The sequence below is a fragment of the Chiloscyllium plagiosum genome, unplaced genomic scaffold (assembly GCF_037043375.1).
Source record: "Chiloscyllium plagiosum isolate Xiang-an unplaced genomic scaffold, Cpla_swu_hap1 HiC_scaffold_35, whole genome shotgun sequence".
Classification (NCBI taxonomy): domain Eukaryota; kingdom Metazoa; phylum Chordata; class Chondrichthyes; order Orectolobiformes; family Hemiscylliidae; genus Chiloscyllium; species Chiloscyllium plagiosum.
In genome coordinates this window covers 23,910,723-23,930,885 of record NW_028270173.1, presented here as the reverse complement: position 1 = coordinate 23,930,885, position 20,163 = coordinate 23,910,723, and the positions used below count along the sequence as shown (strand labels likewise).

Below are 20,163 nucleotides of genomic sequence, written 5' to 3'. Positions count from 1 at the left end.
GGTTTTTCACAATAACTATTATAGGATTTGTATGTAAGGTGACATAAATGCATGTAACCTTTTTTATTTATATCTTAATTCAGTCCACTGCCTCAACACTATCAAGGTATGCATATAGAGAATCAGACAGAGAGAAAGGAGATAGAGAAAATTATTCAAATGATAACACAAAGGTGATAACTATATGGAGATACTGGACAAACCGTAGCTATTCTCCTTCTAGCAGAGATGGCAGTGTATGAGGTTCAGGTGATTTATAGATAGTATAATGAATACCTGGGAATGAATCACAGACTGGAATCTAATCGAGGGGTTCAGGCTGTTTATATATAGAATAATGCATAACTAGGAGTGAGTTACAGACTAGAATCAAATCGAGGGGTTCAGATAATTTATACATAAAATAACAGATACCTGGGAATGAGTCACAGACTGGAATTTAATCGAGGGGTTCAGGTGATTTATATGTAGAATAATGGATACCTTGGAGTGAGTTACAGACTGGAATCAAATTGAGGAGTTTAGATGATTTATACATAAAATAAAAGATACTTGGCAGTGAGTCACAGACTGGAATTTAATTGAGGGGTTCAGATGATTTATATGTAGAATAATGGATACCTGGGAATGTGTTACAGGCTGGAGTCCAATCAAGGGGCTCAGATGGTTTATATAAAGGTAGTTCTGCTGTAACATGTGTTTTGTCAAATGAATGCGCTGTAACATGATTGCTGAATTGGGGACGCTGTTTCTAAAGCTTGAACTTTTAAAATGTATGTTGGCTGTAATGTAATTGCATCACTAACACTTTAAGTGCTGTTTCTAAAGCACGATTTTTCTGTACCGTGTGGTTGCACAAGAACACAACTATCGTGTTATGGAAGAATTGACTGTATAGAATAATGGATACCTGGGAGTTAGTTACAGGATGTCATTTAATTGAGGGGTTATGATGGTTTATATATAGAATAAAATTCAAAATATTTAACCCCTTGTTCAAAACTTACCTCAATTTCAATTATCATCCCCCATCTGTCGCTTCACCCTCATCACAACCCACCAGCTCCAACCCCACATCTAATCAGATTCTCATCCCAAGCTTTTATCTTCACTCCCACTCAATCCCAATCCTATCTCACACTTATCTGTACCAGCATTCTCACCCCGATACTATCTGCACCCACCAATTCTGTCTCGACCCAATCCCACCTTCATTCAATCCCATCACCATGCTTTAACTCCATCCCCAACACTCACCAGTTCTCCACCATCTTCTGCTCTCACTACATCACAACCTTCCAACTCACAACATCTCTAATCCTCTCCATAATGCCACTCTAATCTTACACTCACTCCCATCATTAGCCATAACCATCCTTCATCTATTCTTCTATCAATACCCATGATCTGGGTTACAAGACAACTAAAAATTGATCTCTTACTTATCCACCTGATGCTGTCAGAAAGCACGAACACAGTGACTGAAATTACCAATGTTCATAGATTGAGCTGCAGAATGATAATGTAGCTTTTGATAATGCTGCTTTGCAAGAAACCTCCAGACTCCTGATCAAAAAAGTGCCCAGGTCCCTTACCTCAAAGCAGAACTCTTGACCCAGAATGCTGCTGTGCACTGGTTTGATGATAGCATCCTCATCGATGCTGAGCTCCAGTGCTTCTGCTGCGCTACTGGGGCTCAGCAACGACTCATGGGAGTGTGACTCCTTAAAGCTCTGCATCAGACGGGTTCTGAAATAAAGAAAGAGAAAATTAGACAAAAGGCATCAGTGTTAGACAAAAGAAACAGTAACCATATCACTAATTGTAGCCTCAAAAATGCATTTAATTGAAAAATTCTACTGCAGGCTGGCAAGTTTCACTCAATTACTTTGGAAATACTCTCACATTTTCAATATGTATGATGTTGTGGATATCCCAAGAAAAGGAATTTGTGAAATGTTGGTGAGATGATAATGTGCAATGAGGGATACTTGATTAGGGAGCTTAACGTGAAGAAATATTGGGGAGGGGGGGCAGTTACCAAAATTTGATAGAATTCACTCTGCAGTTTGAGAGGGAGAAGCTGGAATCAGAAGTAACAGTGTTACAATTGAGTAAAGGTAACTACAAACACTTGAGGGAAGAGTTGGCCAGAGTTATAGAGTCAAAGAGTAATAGAGATATACAGCATGGAAACAGACTCATCCATGTCGGCCAGATACCCAAATAAATCTCGTCCTGTTTGCCAGCATTTGGCCAATATCCCTCTAAATCCTTTCTATTCATATACCCATCCACATGATGTAATTATACCAGCCTCCACACTTCTCCTGGAAGCTCATTCCATGCATGCATTACCCTGTGTGTGAAAAAGTTACCACTTAGATCCCTTTTAAATCTTTCCCCTCTTGCCTTAAGACTATCCCCTCAAACCTAGTTTTGGACTCCCCACCCCTGAGGAAAGGCCTTGTCTATTTACCCTATCCATGCTGATCAGAAGGGGAGCTGAGTTGGGAAGACGGTGGAGCAGCAAAGGCAAGAGTTTCTGGGGATAATTTGGGAGGCACAACAGAAACTCATCCAAAAGAAGAAGACACAAAGTAGTGGGAGGGTGAGGTAATCATGGCTGATAATGGAAGTCAGGGACAGCATAAAAACAAAAGAAAACGTGGGAAGCCAGAAGGTTCGGATGCCTTTACAAACCAGCAGAAGACAACTGATAAAACAATAAAGGGACAGAAAAATTAATTATGAGGATAAGCTTGCAAGAAACAAAAAAAAATTGAGTTTTTTTTCAGATATTTGAAAGGTAAGAGACAAGCAAGAGTGGACGCTGGACGACTGGAAAATAATGCTGGAAAGTATTGGGGAACAAAGAAATGACTGAGGAACTGAATAGGTACTTTGCATCAGTCTTCAGGATGGAAGACGCCAGCAGCATACCAGAACTTCAAGAAAGATGGGACCAAGAGTGAACAGAATGGCCAGCATTAAGGAGAAGGTGCTGGGGAAGCTGAAAGGTCTAAAAGTGGATAAATCACCTGGACCCCAGAGGTTTGAAGGAGATAGCTGAAGAGATTGTAATGGCATTGGTGGTGATGTTTCAGGAATCACTGGCTTCAGGGAGGATCCCAAAAGACTGGAAAATGGCTAATGTAACACCCCTGCTGAAAAAGGGAGGGAGGCAGAAACAGGTAATAATAAAATGGTTCGCCTGACCTTGGTTGCTGGTAAGATTTTAGAGTTCATTTTTAAAGATGAAATTGCGGAGTGCAAGGAAAAATTGGGTTGAGTAAGCACAGCTATGTCAAGGGAGTTCATGCCGAACAAATCTGTCAGAATTCTTTGAGGAGGTAACAAGCAAGTTATACAAAGGAGATTCAGTGGGCCTGATACATTTGGATTTCCAGAAAGCCTTTGACAAGATGCTTTCACAGGAGTTTGCTGAAGAAGAGCTCGTGGTGTTAGAGGCAGGGCATTGGCATGGATAGAGGATTGGCTGACTGGCAAAAGTCAGCGGCTGGGGATAATAGGTCTCTTTCAGAATGGCAGCTGGTGTCCAATCAAGCTTCACAAGGGTCAGTGTTGGGACAATTATATATTAACAATCTAGACAAAGGAACTAAGGGCATTGTTGCAAAGTCTGCAGTTGACAAAAAGATAGGTGGAGGAGCAGATTGTGTTGAAGAAGTAGGAAGACCACAGAAGGGCGTGGACAGGCGAGCAGAGGCAGAGAAGTGGCAGATGGAATATAATGTGGCAAGGTGTGAGGTAATGCCCTTTAGAAGGAAGAATAAAGATGTATACTATTTTCTAAATGGGGAAAGATTTCAGAAATATGAAGCACGAAAGGACTCAGGAGTCTAGTTCAGAGTCCCCTTAGGGTTTAGATTAGATTACCTACAGTATGGAAACAGGCCCAACAAGTCCATACCGACCCTCCGAAGAGTAACCCATCCAGACCCATTCCCCTACCCTATATCTTGCTCTGATTAATGCACCTAACACTATGGGCAATTTAGTATCGTTAATTTACCTGACCTGCACATTTTTGGATTGTGGGAGGAAACCAGGGCACCCGGAAGAAACCCACGTAGATGTGGGGAGAATGTGCAAACTCCACACAGCCAGTTGCCCGAAGTGGGAATCGAACCCAGGTCTCTGGCACTGTGAGGCAGCAGTGCTAACCATTGAACCACTGTGCCACCACGGTTAACACACAGGTTCAGTTGGTATTTAGGAAGGCAAATAATATGTTAGTATTCATTTCAAGAGGGCTAGAATACAAGAGAAGAAATGTAGTGCTGAGGCTAATAATGCTGTGGTCAGACTGCATTTGGAATATTGAGAGAAGTTTGGGCCCCATAACGAAGGAAAGCTGTGCTGGTGTTGGAGGAGCTCTAGAAATGAGATGAAGGTGAATTTCTTCAAACAGAGGGTGGTGAATCTGTGGAACTCATTACAACAGAAGACTGTGGAGGCCAAGTCATTGATTGTAATTAAGAAAGAATTAGATAGGTTCTTGATTAAGTTTTGTGGAGAATGAAGAATGGCATTGAGAAACATATCAGCCATAATCGAATGGCTGACCTCATAGGCGGAATTCTGCTCCTGTATCTTATGTTATGCACAACCACACTCTTAAAAACACTCTGTTTATTAGATTGGTTTGTGATTTGTGAATAACCATTGATGTTTTCTCAAGCTCAAGTCAGGATTTTTAATTGAGGGATCTATTCAAGGTCATATTTTACTAAGTGGTTCCAGTATTTCATCACTGGAAGATTATGATTAAGAACTTTTTGAGGGAAAACAAAAAAATCCTCATTTAAAATATTATCTGTCAATAAATAAAGATGACCAAACCAACTAGATAGATGCAAGCTTAGATCGGTATAATGCTTCTGATTTCTGATGCCAAAGTCTTTGCCACTCCAGTAATGGAGAGACAACTGGTTAGTAAACCTCTTTAGTTTCTGCAACTGCTGGGTAGCTTTTAACAGAAGATAATTTCTGATTTACAGGCATTGTGCTTGGTCACTGCTTCAATGTAATGGTCTTTTCATGCAGAAATTGTGCATAGCTACTTTTGAGCAGCATCCATGAAGAATCCAGATCAGTGCCTTTGCAAGTGTTCTCTTTCACAGTTTTGGTATTTTCTGACCTTGTTAGAGCTAGTTTCAAAGTATATTTTTGCCCTTTTGATTCTCAGATTTGTCCTTGCTCTGTTCACCAGCCTAACGATCGTACTGCTGGTACCAGCAGAACTATATGACGGCTTCAGATTTATGAGATATTAAAAATAACTCAAGTGGATACTATGATCCTGAGAGAAGCTTTGAGCCTCATATTCATACTATGACTAAGACTGCCTATTTAAAATAACAGGCTCTTATCTCACCTCATTTACTACTGAAACTGTCATTCATGCCATCATTACCTCTACAGTCAGATATTCCAAAGCACTTCTGACTGATCTCCCACATACTACCCTCTACAAATCTAAAGTCATCTGAAACTCTACTATCTGTGTCTTTAAATCACAATAGACACTAATTCTTTATTGTGCTGTACTGGCCGATCCACATTGGCTCCTGGTCAGGCAAGGTCACGATATTAAAATTCTCTCCCTTGTTTTCAAATTCATCCATGACCTTTTCTCTTCCTATTTCAGAAACCCCTTCAGCATCACAACCACAACAAACCCCTTCTCAAAAAAAATTCTTTGTTCCACTAATTCTTGCCTCTTGTATATACAGAGTTCAAATGCTCCACCCATTGGTGACTATGTTTTCAGTTGCCTGGGCCCCAAGTTCTAGAATTTCCTCCAGTTTCCTCTCCATACTTCTCTCTACTTCACCTTCCTCCTTCAACATATTTCTTAAAACGTACAATACCTCTTTGACCTAGCTTTGGGTAATCTGGCCTGATATTTCCTTTTGTGACTTGGTGCGTTCTTTGTTTTATAAACCTCCTTTGAAGTATCTTGGGATATTTTGTTATGTTAGAGGTCCTATATAGATATAAGTTGTTGTTGGATAAGATCAGAAAGGACTAACATAATGCTGTGTTTTACGATCAGGGTTTGAATTATAAACCACTAAGAGTAATGATAAATTTTCATCAAACCTTAGTAAGTCCTCAGAAAAAATACACTGAACAAAACAGACTAGCATTTATCATTGAATCACCCAACACAGGTCATCAAGCCCATTATGTCTGTCCCAGCTCTTTTGAAAGTGTTATTTGAATAGTCCCACACCTCTAGTCTTACTTCACCTACAGAGCTGCATTTTTATTTTCTTTTTCTCAAGTATTCATCTAGTCTACTTTTTGAAGGTTATTATCAAATCAGTTTCCACCATCCTTTCAGGCAGCATGCTTGCTATGCAAAAAGAAATCCCCGCCTTCTGTATTTCTTTCGCAAATTATCTTAAATCTTCCTCTGATTTGGTGTTGGACAAGGTCAAAAATCACAGGACATCAGGTTATACATGACACCAGGTTATACATGACACCACCTTCTAATGAAGGGCTTATGCTGAAACATCGATTCTTCTGCTCCTTGGATGCTGCCTGACCTGTTGTGCTTTTCCAGCAACACACTCTCAATAGTGACACCATGTCATAGTCCAATGGGTTTATTTGAAAACACTAGATTTTGGAGCACTGCTCCTTCATCAGGTGCTAGTGAGAGAGGAAGACTATAAGAGAAAGATCAAGGGGTCATACAACTCATGCAAACACATTAAAATACCTAAGATGGCTCTTAGATCTTTAATCAGTTAGAATGGAGGTGCAGGTTTCGATTAGTTAATATGCAGTGCAGAGGACTTCCTTTGATTACTTATTGAGCCTTTCATCAGCGATCAGTCTGTTTATTCTATCAAAAGTATTCATGATTTGTTAAAATAATCTTCCCTCAACCTTGTCTACTTCAATTTCTTTTGCAACTTCAACAATGTCAAGACATCTCAAAAATCTTTTGAAACCAAAGGAGTACATTTTGGAAGCATTACTACATTTGTAGTGTGGATAACTTAACATGACAGCTACTTTGTACACTTAAAGCTGCCATTAATATGAATGAAAAAATGGCATTGATTGAGGGATAAATATTAATCAGAACTGCAGCACTGCTTCAAAATAGTGTCATGGATCTTTTGCATTCACTTGAGATGACATACAATGCCTCAAACACAACATCTGAAAGGTAGCATCCCTCTGAACTGCTCTGGAGTGTCAATATAGCTCTGGTGCTCAGATTCTTAGAGTGGAATTCAAACACATGACCTCTGACAAATGCAAAACTGCCACCTACTCAGTCATAGCTGACACCGCCAGTTGGGGTACTGAATACAATTTTGGACTTTACCATAGAGGAAGGATATTGAGCCATTGAGGCAATAAACAGCATATTGACTAGACTGTCAACAGCATATTGACATTGCCTGCAGTGAGTGAGTGCAAAGGCTGAAAACTCTGGGCTGCTTTCCTTAAAGTAGATGACGTTAGGAATCTGGTTTGGAAAACTGATCACAGAAGGGACAAGATAGAAACAGGTTGGTCCCATGTGAATGAAAAGACTTTAGGGAAAACATTTTTTTTAACAGAGGATTGTGACACTCAGCAGTGTATTATTAGTGTTATGATTTGAAGCAACTTCTAGAATAGATAGATTGGTAGTTGAATGATACGGAGATAAAGGGTCCATAGTAACAGTAAAATCCAGTATTGGTGTGGAGGATAAAGGCCAAAAGGGTAGATAATGACTTAACAGTAGTGTCACGGAACTAGTAGTCCGGAAGTTCAAGTCAACAGTTGAGTAGGTGGAAATCCCTGCATAAAATCCACTTAAATAAAAGCCTGGAACACAAAAGCTGATCTCTATAATGTTGACTATGATAACTATAATGAATTGTCATAAAAACCCTGTAATATTAACCCTGTAATATTATCCTTATCCTATGACATGGCCCAGAAGCCACTCAATTTAAGGGCAATTTGGGATGGGCAATGAATGGTAACCTTAGCTACAAGACCCAGATCCTATGAGAAAAATAAAGAAAAAAGGTTGGCTGAATGTTGGTATTGTTTTGCAATTCTTTCTGTCAATTTTAGATTTGAGTTTTCTTTCAAGAAGGAGGGCTCCCTGGGTGGCTGTGATTTGGATTGTCTGATTTGGGACCAACTAACTGCATCACAGGGTTTGAGCATTCTGTTTGTGCAATTCATTGAGGTTTTCTTTGCCTATGGCTTAGTTATTGAGCCACAAGAGCCTCTTATACATTGTATATTGGATCATTTATTATGGTTATAATCATCATTTAAGCAATCACATCTAGGAGAAATGTTCCAATTGTTTCAAGAAATGAACACCTGAGGTCAATAATAAGACCATTTCTGAAAAAAAAGACATGCTGTCAAAACTCTGCATTCACCAGGACAGCATCACAAGGATAGCAAATCTCTAAGGGAATGATATTTAGTTTGCATTGGAAGAGGGTGCTGATTGTTTGGTAAGTGAACACTGTTTAACTGAAGCTTTACCATGGCAAATGCTCCAATGAGGATCAGTGGGACCTTGGTGTGCATGAACCTTGAAGGCAACAGGACAAGTGGATGAGGTAATTAGGAAGGCACGTGGGTTACTTGTATTCAATTCCTTGATTAATAAAGTCAGAATCTTGGATGTTATGTTGGAGTTCCATAAGATATTAGTTACATCACAGCTGGAGCACTATGTGCAGTTCTGGTCTTCACATGATAGGATGTTGAGACTCACCAAGATATTGCCCAAGCCAGAACATTTCAGCTATGAAGAGAAACTAAAGAGTTTAAGGTTGTATTCATACAGTCATAGAGTCATAGAGATGTACAACATGGAAACAGACCCTTCGGTCCAACTTGTCCATGCCAACTAGATATCCCAACCCAATCTAGTCCCACCTGTTAGCACCCGGCCCATATCCCTCCAAACCCTTCCTATTCATATATCCATCCAAATACCTCTTAAATGTTGCAATTGTACCAGCCTCCACCATATCCTCTGGTAGCTCATTCCATAACTGTACCACCCTCTGCATGAGAACATTGTCTCTTTTATATCTTCCCCTCTCACCCTAAACCTGTGCCCTCTAGTTCTGGACTCCCCCGTCTCAGGGAAAATATTTTGTCTATTTCCCCTATCCGTGCCCCTCATAATTTTGTAAACCTCTATAAGGTCACCCCTCAGCCTCCGACACTCCAGGGAAAACAGCCCCAACCTGTTCAGCCTCTCCCTGTAGCTCAAATCCTCCAACGCTGGCAACATCCTTGTAAATCTTTTCTGAACCCTTTCAAGTTTCACAACATCTTTCCGTTAGGAAGGAGACCAGAATTGCACGCAATATTCCAACAGTGGCCTAGCCAATGTCCTGTACAGCTGCAACATGACCTCCCAACTCCTGTACTCAATACTCTGACCAATAAAGGAAAGCATACCAAACACCTTCTTCACTATCCTATCTACCTGCGACTCCACAGCTATGAACCTGCACTCAAAGGTCTCTTTGTTCAGCAACACTCCCTGGTATACTTCTGATTTCTTTATGTGACATCAGTGTGCACATAAATGTTCCAGGCAGAAGTGGGTACTGCAGATGCTGGAGATTAGAGTGGTGCTGGAAAGCACTGCAGGTCAGGCAGCATCCGAGGAGCAGGAAAATTGAAGTCCTTCATCAGGATGCTTTTCCAGCACCACTCTAATCTATGGGCCGAGTTAGTGCTTACCTTTTAGTTTGATATTGTACAAAAAAATGAGCTGGCTAATCCTCGGAGTAGATCAGGTTGCGGGGGGGGAACCTGATTGAGATCTACAAAATTAAGTGGTGTAGATCGTGTCAATAAGAATAAACCTTTTCCTTAAATAGAAAGGTTATTTATCAGAGCGCATAGATTTAGGTAAAAGGCAGGAAGTTAAGAGTCGACTTAAGATGAATTGTTTTTCAACCACAGGTTGGTTGATATCTTGAACTTAGTGCATGAAAGGACACTAGAGGTGGGAACTATTGCAACATTCAAAAAGGATTTTGAACAAACACCACAGAATTCAAGACTACAGACCAAGTGCTAGGAAATTGAATTATAGTAGATAGGTGCTTGATGACTGGCATAGATTCACTGGGCCAAATGGTCTCTCTCCATGTTGTAATACTTCATGACTGTATTAAGGTGGGAAGTGAAAAAAGTTATTAAGCCTTTCTGATCCTGATGGCAGCCCAACTAGATCACAAGTGGACAGTGAAACAGGACTGAATGGTGATGTGCTCACAGTTGTATAGCTTGAACGAAACATGAAGTTCTGAGTTACAGGTGCAGAATGAATGACCAGCACCCCACTCAGGAGAGGACACAGAAGAAACTGACAGGGAGAAATGTTGTGAAAAAAAGTAAACCAAATATTATAAAACTGAATATTCAAGTAGTATTAAAGAACTTGATAGATTTAGCAGTAAACCACAGGATTTAAAGGTGAACATTGGTGTGTCCTTGAACCCATGTCACTGGGAGTTGAAAAGTTCACCAGGAGAAATCAATGATTTACTAACAAAAAAAAAGACACATCAAATGTATCTCTCCTACTCCTTTAGCACATTCCCCATGTCAATATTGCAGCAGTTCTGATGAGAAATATTTGTCAGAAATACAACTCCTCATGAACACCTTTCTCAGTAACCCCATCTTTTTCGTGGGAGATAGCTAGACACCTCAGTCAGCACAACGATTAGGGAGCAACTAGGAGGAAGTGATTAGCCCATGGGGCATGTTTTGCCATTCATGGCTGATCTGATTTTGGGCTTAGCTCCATCTTCCCACTTGTGCTTGATAACCACTGACTTCCCATGTTTGTAAGGGATCTGAATGAATCTGTATCTGCATTAAAATATTCAATGACTGACCCCACCAGACTTTGGAGAGGAGAGCAATGACTCAGAAAATACTCATCTCCATCTTCATAGCACATAACCAATATCCAGCTGTTATCTCTGGAATGGAAACTGGGTGCCAGGCATACTGCCAGTGGCAAGTATCTCTCTCTGTCTCTCTCTCTCATTCTCTAGCAATTAACTCCATAATTCTTCATCCTCTGTTACCTTCCAGCATTCTCCTGGTGAATGTAAATAGCACAATCAAGGGTAACAGGGGAGATTAAGTACTGAGGTCCCTCAGAGTCTCATATTACAATTGAACCAGGTAGTAAAGAACAATTAAACAAAAAGAAGGGCAGCTGAAATACCTCATCTGTCCAGTGTTTTGTGTCCCAGCTTTCCCCTGAAATTGCCAGGTTCCACCTGACATCTCTTTAATCAATAATTTGGATTTCAATAGCACCTTTAAAATAGCAAGAATGGAGACTAATCTCATTATAGAACCCTGATCAACATTTTGATGAAATCTATACCCACTCTAATGCCAATGTATCCATCCTAAAGATGAGATGCCTAGAATTAGTACAATACTCCAGAAAGCGTTTGACCAAGGATCTGAACAATCAAATCTTTATTTTGTACTCTGTGGGAATCTCTTTGGATATATCAATCCAACTCCCTTTCCCTTCCCTTATTTCCATACAGCAACCATACCTGGGCTTGAAAACGCTGTAAATCATTGTGCTGGTAATAGCCCATCGAGGAGAGATCATCCTATTAGAAACTGGCTTCCATCCTCCAGCATCCAAAACATCATTCTTTTCTTTTAGTTTTCTAAACTTACCCAATTTAGTGGAGTGGGTGTTTGCAGCTAAAATACCAGGTGAGGGAAGGGAACAAGGGTCACGCAGAACAACTGGGAGAGAGGGAGGCACCTGTAGATCCTACAAGGGATTGGGGAGTTACCTCATGTCAGAGGTAATGGGAAAGGCCTTACAATTGAAGGTACGAAAGGAGAGGGGACACTCAGAAATATGCTGGGGCAAGGGTAACACTTACAGGTACAGTAGGAGATCTCACACTAGGAGATTCGGAATTACTGGGGGAGCAACAGTTGGTAGATACTGGTGGTTGGGGGTAACACAGAGAGCAGGGAAGAGGAAACATTCAAATATAGAGGACTGAGAAGGGGCAGATTTTGAATAATACTCAGGATTATTCAAAGAAACAGATTTAGAAAGGTGAAGGAAACAGAGTTTCCTCTGTTCCGCACAGAATTGATCTTTGGGAACTCTCAGCCCTACCTCTGTAGGCCTAAAGGATGGAGGAGCCTGGAGCTAGATTTTAAATCCTCTGGTCCCTGATTTTCACGCAACAATATGCTTAACAGAAAAATGAAGTTAACAAAATCAATATTGATTTAAAATTTTTGAGTGTTAAATATTAACAACAGGCATTGGCAAACAAGAGCGCACAGCTTGGATTTAAAGGGACAGTGAAAAAGGAAACTAAAAAGAACTCACATTTATATAAAGAATGACTCACATTTTTATTCTTCTTTAACAAAGTAAAACATTCCAAGTTACTACACAGGAGCATTTGACACTGAACCTCATAAGAGGAGTAAATAACCAAAAGCTTGCAGCAAAAAGGGAGATTTTGAGGAGTATATGAGGTAAAAGGGTAGAGCGCTGTAGGGAAGGAACCAGACAACAGATGTCTACTCAGATATGTAAGAGACCAGAACAAACACTAACATCATGCAGGGGTGTTTTGTATAGAGAAACTTACAGAAAGGTGAAGGGACAAACCTGAGGAGATCTCTATAAACAAAAAGAATTTTAAAATCAAGACACTGCTTGACTAGGAAGCAGCGTATGCCGATGAACATGCCTGTGGTAAGTGACTGTGTGGTTTTGGCTTACCTCAAGTTTATGGACAGTAGAATGTGGGTGATGAGCCAGGATTACATTGGAATAGCCAAGTCTAGAAAATATCTAGACATAGCAAAATCATAGATGAAAGTTTCATCTTGCGCTGTGACAGGTGATCGTCCAAAATCTGTGACTGAAGCTCATCTCAGGATCTGGGGAGGTGATGTTGTAGTACTGTTGTTGTTGGACTAGTGATTCAGAAACTAAGGTTATGCTCTGGGAATTATGATTCAAATCCCACCATGGCAGATGGTGAAAATTCCATTTTTAAAAAATATCTGGAATTAAAATCTAATGATGATCATTGTTGATTATGAATCAACATCTGGTTCACATAAAACTCCAGACAGCCAGTAACGTGCTTGACTCGAAAACTCCTTTCTAGAATGACCTCATAAGACACTCAATCATATCAAACCACTAAAAGGTTTCAGAAAAGGAACAAAAAAACTGGATGGATTGTATGGCACTAACCAAGGAACCAAAAATGACAATGACAAACTCTGCTCTGTTGACCTGGCATAGACTTCCTTACGAACATCTGGAGGTTTGTGCAAAAATTAGCAGTGCTGCCTCATAGAATGGTCAAGCAACATCCTGACATTGTTATACTCATGGAATCATACCTTACAGGCCGTGTATCAGATAACACCGTAACCATCTATGGAACAGAGATGGTAACACACTAGTATACAGTTGGGAGGGATTGCCCCGAGAGTCCTCAACCTTGACTCTGGTCTTCATTGAATCAGGTCAGCATGGATAAAGAGACCTCCTGCTGATTTCCACTGATGGCTTTCAACCTCCTCTTGCCCATCTCAGGTGATGAATCAGTACTCCTCCACTTTGAACACTACTAAGAGGACGCATTAAGACCATTGCCAAGAGTGTTTCAATAGCATCAGTATTGATTTCTAAAGGACATAATTGGGTCTATGGCAAGTACTGAAGGAACCAATAAGAGGTTAAAATATACTTGACTTAATTCTCAGCGGTTTGCTTGCTGCAGATGCATCTGTTTAATACAGTATTGGTAAAAGTGACAGTTCTTATAGAGACAAAGTCCTGACTTCACATTGAGGATATCCACCATCATTCTGTGTGGTATTGCCATCAAGCAAATTGGGATGGACTTCAAACAGGTCTAACAACTCCAGGCAGGGCATCCATGAGGTACTGTCGGCCATTAGAAGCAGAACTGTACTCCAACACAACCTACAATCTCATGGTTTGGCATACCTTCAATCTACTATTTTCATCAAACCAGAAAATCAACCTGGTTCAATGAAGAGTGCAGAAGGGTAAGCTAGGCGAAGCACCAGGCACACCTAAAATGAGGTGAAGCAATGGTGAAGCACATGGTGAAGCAATAACATAGAACAACTTGTGTGTCAAAAGCTAAGCAATTCCACAACCACTGGTTCAGATGCTCTGCAATCCTATCCAGATATGAATGATGGTGGATAGTTAAACAACAATAGAAAAGGAGGCTCCACAAATCATTGTCATCAATGCAAAAGTAAGGTTGAAGTATTTGGAATAACTTGTCAGCCAGAAGTGCTCAGTGGATGATCCTATACCACCTCATTTGGAGAATCCCACATCTCAGATGTCACTCTTCAGCCAATTTGATTCACTTCAAATGCTAGCAAGAAGAAGCTGAAGGCCGTACAATACTGGTGTGAACTTAACAATAAAAGTGGAAATTTGTCCACATATGCCCTGTGCTTAGAAAGCAGGACAAATCCAATCTGGCCAACTACTGCCTCATTAGTTTACCCTCGATCATTAGTAAAAGGATGGAAGGGTTTCCAACAGTGCTTTTACGCTGCACTTATTTAGTAACATTTTGTTCTCTGACACTCAATTTGAATTCCACCAAGGTCAATGAGCTCCTAACAACACTACAGTATTGGTTTAAGCAGGGACAAAAAGAGTTCAATTCAAGAAGTGAGGTGAGACTGACTGCTGTCGAAATCAATTACAATTTTGATCAAGCGTGCCACTGAGGAACCCAACTGAAGCTGAAAACAATGGGAATCAGAGGGAAAGCTCTCTCTGATGGTTGGAATCACAGGTGGCACAAAGGAAAATGGTTGTGGTTGTCAGTGGTTATCCGAGGTCAGTTATTTTAGCTATAGGACATCTCTGCAGAAGTTCTTCAGAATTGGGTCCAAGGCCCAACAAACTTTAGCTGATCTGTCAGTTGATTCTGTCAGAATTGCGGATGTTTCATAATGATTGCAATGTTCAGCAGCATTTATGACTCTTCAGATAGCGAAGCAGCCCATGTCCAAATGCAGCAAGACCTGGACAATATCCAGGCTTGAGCTGACAAATGGCAGGTAACATTCATGTCATACAAGTGCAAGCAATGACCAACCCGAACAAAAGAGAATCAAGAAGGAATTCAGTTGCATTGTCATTTCTGAGTCTCCGATCATTAACATCCTTGAGATTAACATCAACCAAAAACTTAAATAGGCTACTCATATAAACACTTTGGCTACAAAAGCAGGTGAGAGGCTTGAAATCTTATAGTGAAAAATTCACTCCTGGTTCCCCAAAGCTTGCTCACCACTTCAAAGTGTAATGGAATACTCCCTGCCTGAATGAGGACAGCTCGAACAACACTTAAGAAGATGCCAACCAGAATAAAGCTGCCCACTTGACTGGCACCACATTCACAAACATTCACTCCTTCTACCACTGATGCTTCGCAGCAGCAGTATTTCCCTCTTCAGGATACACTATAAAAAATCACCAAAGCTCTTTACACAGTACCTCCCTAACCTGTGACCATCTAGACGGACAAGGGTAGCAGTTATGCAGGAACACCACGACATCCATGTTCACCTCCAAGGTAACATGTTTAGACTCACCACCTGGCTTGGAAATTCACCACTTTTCCTTCACTGGTGTTGGATCAGAATTCTGGAACTCCTTCCCTAACAGCATTGTGGATGCACCTATACCAGATGGGGAGGCGGTGGGATGGTAATAATTTTCGCAGGACTGGTATTCCAAAATCCAAGCTTATGTTCTGGGGGGGATGTGGGTTTTAATCCTACTATGTAACTTGGTGAAATTTGAATTCAATAAAAATCTGGAATTAAGTGCTGGCTTAATGATGACCACGTAACCACTGTCACTTAAGAAAATCTGGCATCCTTACCCGATCTGGTCTACATGTGAGTAAAGAACCACAATAAGGTTGTTTACTCTTAACTGTCTTGTGAAATGGCCTAGCAAACTATTCAATTCAAAGGAAGTTAGGGTTGGGCAGTGAACTCTGGCCCTGCTAGTGATGCCAATGCGCATGAAAGAATAAAAGGGGAAATAAAAACTGTTCTTCATAGCAACAGTATTTATATGGCTAGACAGTTAAGTTTCTGGATTATGGTAATTCCTAACGTTGACATTTTAGGATTCGTTGGTAGTAAAGCCACTGACTGTTGAGGAGAAATGTTTAGATCCTCTCTTGTTGGAGATGGAGTTGCCGAGCTTGAATGCTATTTGCCATTTAACAGCCCTTCTGATCAGCATTTAAATATCAGCCTCGGTGTCACAAACTTGTTACCTTATGTTTCACAGCGAGAGTGTAACCTTACTGACAAACACTTTAAAAGTGCCCCACCAATCAAGTGAACCTGAACACATTTATCTCTGCCTCTGTCTTACCCTTCAAGATGCTCCTAAAGACCTACATATTTCTTTCACTGAGCTTCTGATCATCTGTGCTAATATACCTTTACACAGTTCAGTGTCAAATATCCGACCGCACTGCTGATCAGAGTTCTTAAGCGCTTTCAATATGTTGCCATATAAATAAATGTAGGATGACTTTGAGAGTGGAATTTCCCCCTCACCTCAGGGGAAATCAACAAAACAATGGCAGTTTAGTGATGTACCCCTGAGAGGCACCATACTCTTATTGCTGTTTATGGAATTTTGCTGTGTGTGCGGTATAGAGTAAACATTTGTACCAGCAATTAAGGAGTTCGGTTTTTTTGTTAATTTGTTCATGGAATGAGGGCATCACTGCTTAGGTCAGGATTTATTGCCTATCTCTCACTGCCCAAAGGGAATTTAAGAGTCAAATACATTACTGTGGATCTGGAGTCACATGTAAGCCAGACAAGGTAAAGATGCCAGATTTTATTCACTAAAAGATATTAGTGAACCAAATGGATTTTTACAACAGTTGGCATTGGTTACACAGTGACCATTAGGATACCTTTTCATTCTGTGGTTTTTAATTGAGCTCCAATTTCACTGTTTTCCATGTTGGGATTTGAACCACAAGGCAATAAGAAATGGGAAAAGGAGTAGGCCATTTGGCCTTTGAGCCTGCTGTGCCATTCATCGCGAATCCAACAGTCGTTATGTCCACTTTCGTGCATTTTTACTGTAACCATCAGTTCCTCCACTGATCAAGAATCTATCTCAGTCTTAAATATACACAAGAACTATGCCTTCACGGCTCTCTATGACAAGGCGTTTCAAATGCTCTCAACCTTCAGAGAAGAAATTCTTCCTCATCTCAGTCTTAAATTGGCACACCTTTACTCTGTTCTGGATTAGTGGTGCTGGACGAGCACAGCAATTCACGCAGCATCCAAGGAGCAGCGAAATCGACGTTTCAGGCAAAAGCCTTTCATCAGGAATAAAGGCAGAGAGCCTGAAGCGTGGAGAGATAAGCTAGAGGAGGGTGGTAGTGGGGAGAAAGTAGCATAGAGTACAATAGGTGAGTGGGGGAGAGGATGAAGGTGATAGGTCAGGGAGGAGAGGGTGGAGTGGATAGGTGGAAAAGGAGATAGGCAGGTAGGACAAGTCCGGACAAGTCATGTGGACAATGCTGAGCTGGAAGTTTGGAACTAGGGTGAGGTGGGGGAAGGGGAAATGAGGAAACTGTTGAAGTCCACATTGATGCCCTGGGGTTGAAGTGTTCCGAGGCGGAAGATGAGGTGTTCTTCCTCCAGGCGTGCTGTGGTGAAGGAGGCCCAGGACCTCCATGTCCTCGGCAGAGTGGGAGGGGGAGTTGAAATGTTGGGCCACGGGACAGTGTGGTTGATTGGTGCGGGTGTCCCTAAAGATGTTCCCTAAAGCGCTCTGCTAGGAGGCGCCCACTCTCCCTAATGTAGAGGAGACCGCATCAGGAGCAACGGATACAATAAATGATATTAGTGGATGGGGAGGCTCCTTTATGGCCTTGGATAGAGGTGAGGGAGGGGAGACTTGGGCCTCCTTCACCATCGTTCCCTCACCACCAGACGCCTGGAGGAAGAATGCCTCATCTTATGCCTCGGAACACTTCAACCCCAGGGCATCAATGTGGACTTCAACAGTTTTCTCATTTCCCCTTCCCCCACCTCACTTCCAAACTTCCAGCTCAGCACTATCCCCATGACTTGTCCAGACTTGTCCTACCTGCCTATCTCCTTTTCCACCTATCCACTCCACCCTCTCCTCCATGACCGATCACCTTCATCCCCTCCCCCACTCACCTATTGTACTCTATGCTACTTTCTCCCCACCCCCACCCTCCTCTAGCTTATCTCTCCACGCTTCAGGCTCTCTGCCTTTATTCCTGATGAAGGGCTTTTGCCCGAAACATCGATTTCGCTGCTCCTTGGATGCTGCCTGTACTGCTGTACTCTTCCAGCACCACTAATCCAGAATCTGGTTTCCAGCATCTGCAGTCATTGTTTTTACCTACACCTTTACTCTGTGACTATACCTTCTGGCCCTAGACTCTCTCATGAGGGGAAACATCTCCTCAGCAATTACCCTGTTACAGCCCCTTAAGAATCTTATATGTTTCAGTGAGATGACCTCTCACTTGTCTGGAATTCAATAAGTAGTCTCAACCTGTTGTATCCTAGAGAACCTTCTCCGAAGTGCCTCTAATGAAATTATATCTTTCCTTAAATAGGGGCCAAACCTGCTCACAGTTCTCCACATCTGGCCTCACCAGCACCTTATATAGTTGCAGTAAGAATTTCTTACTCTCATACTCCAACCCCCTTGAAATAAAGGGCTAACATTCATCAGCCTTCCTGATTACCTGCTGCATCTTTTAAATAATACTCTATTTAAATAATACTATTATTTTGGTCTTACTTTTAAAATGAACAATTTCACTTTTTCCCACATTACACTTAATTTGTCAACTTTTTATCTACTTACTTCAAACTATCAGTATTTCTTCATAAACTGTTTGTATCCCTCTCTCAAGTCACCTTTCCACTTATTTTTGTGTCACCTGCAAACCTGGCTACAGTACATTCACTTTCTTTGGCCAAGTCATTAATATATATTGTAATCAATTGCAGTTCCAGCATTGATTCCTTTGGAACTCCACTGGTTTCAGGTCTCTGACATGAAAAATAACCCTGATCTCCAGTTGCTGGTTCCTGTCCATTAGCCAATTCTTTATCCACGCTAATTTGCTACCTCCAACATCAGGGACTGTTACCATAGAAATTAACCTTAATCCTTGTCCATTACCCTGAGGTTCTTGAGTGCTAGTCCAGTGATATTACCATGATGTTAACTCCCCCTCATTATATTAGAGTACAGAAAGTCAAAGGGAGGTTTCACAAATGTCATAGAGTCATGAGCTATACAGCATGGAAACAAACGCTTCGGTCCAACTTGTCCATGCTGACCTGATATGCTAAATTAGTAGTCCCATTTGCCAACATTTGGCCCATATCCCTCTAAATACTTCCTATTCATATACACATCCCGATGCTGGATTGTTCTTCCAAATCTTGTAATTATACCAGCCTCTGCCACTTCCTCTGGCAGCTCATTCCATTCACGCACCACCCTCTGCGTGAGAACGTTGCCTCTTAGGTCCCTTTTAAATCTATCCCTTCTCACCTTAAACCTTGCCCTCTAGTTCTGCACACCCCATCATCGGGAAAAGATCTTGACTATTCACCCTATCCATGCCCCTCATAATTTTAAAAACCTCTAAAAGGTCACCCCTCAGCCTCTGACACTATAGGGAAAACAGTCCCACCCTGTTCAGGCTCTCCCTATAGCTCAAACCCTCCAACCTTGGCAACATCCTTGTAAATCTTTTCTGAACCCTTTCAAGTTTCACAAAATCTTTCTTAAAGCAGAGAGATCAGAACTGAATGCAGTATTCTAAAAGTGACCTAATCAATGTCCTGCATAGCTGCAACATGACCTCCCAACTCCTATACTCAATGCTATATTTTTGATGAAGGGCATATACCCAAAATGTCGACTCTTCTGCTCCTCGGATGCTGCCAGACCTGCTGTGCTTTGCCAGCACCACAATTTTC

General features: G+C 41.3%; 1 protein-coding gene and 1 long non-coding RNA gene across 22 annotated transcripts in view; one reads left to right on the top strand and one right to left on the bottom strand.

Moving 5' to 3' along the window:
• LOC122541389 (ras/Rap GTPase-activating protein SynGAP-like) overlaps window positions 1–20,163 on the bottom strand; it is a 1,066,559-nt gene that overhangs the window by 251,842 nt on the left and 794,554 nt on the right. For all 21 annotated transcript variants that reach the window (XR_015753055.1, XR_015753056.1, XM_087979364.1 and 18 more), the window contains one exon: window positions 1,596–1,749. Coding sequence is in view for 19 of the 21 variants with exons in the window: in XM_087979364.1 (XP_087835490.1) it covers window positions 1,596–1,749 (154 nt within the window). In the remaining 2 variants the exon portion in view is untranslated. The remainder of the gene's footprint in view (window positions 1–1,595; window positions 1,750–20,163) is intronic.
• Window positions 12,549–20,163, top strand: part of LOC148140466 (uncharacterized) — a 53,562-nt gene continuing 45,947 nt past the window's right edge. The window contains exon 1 of the long non-coding RNA XR_015753054.1: window positions 12,549–12,808. This is a non-coding gene — a long non-coding RNA (uncharacterized LOC148140466). The remainder of the gene's footprint in view (window positions 12,809–20,163) is intronic.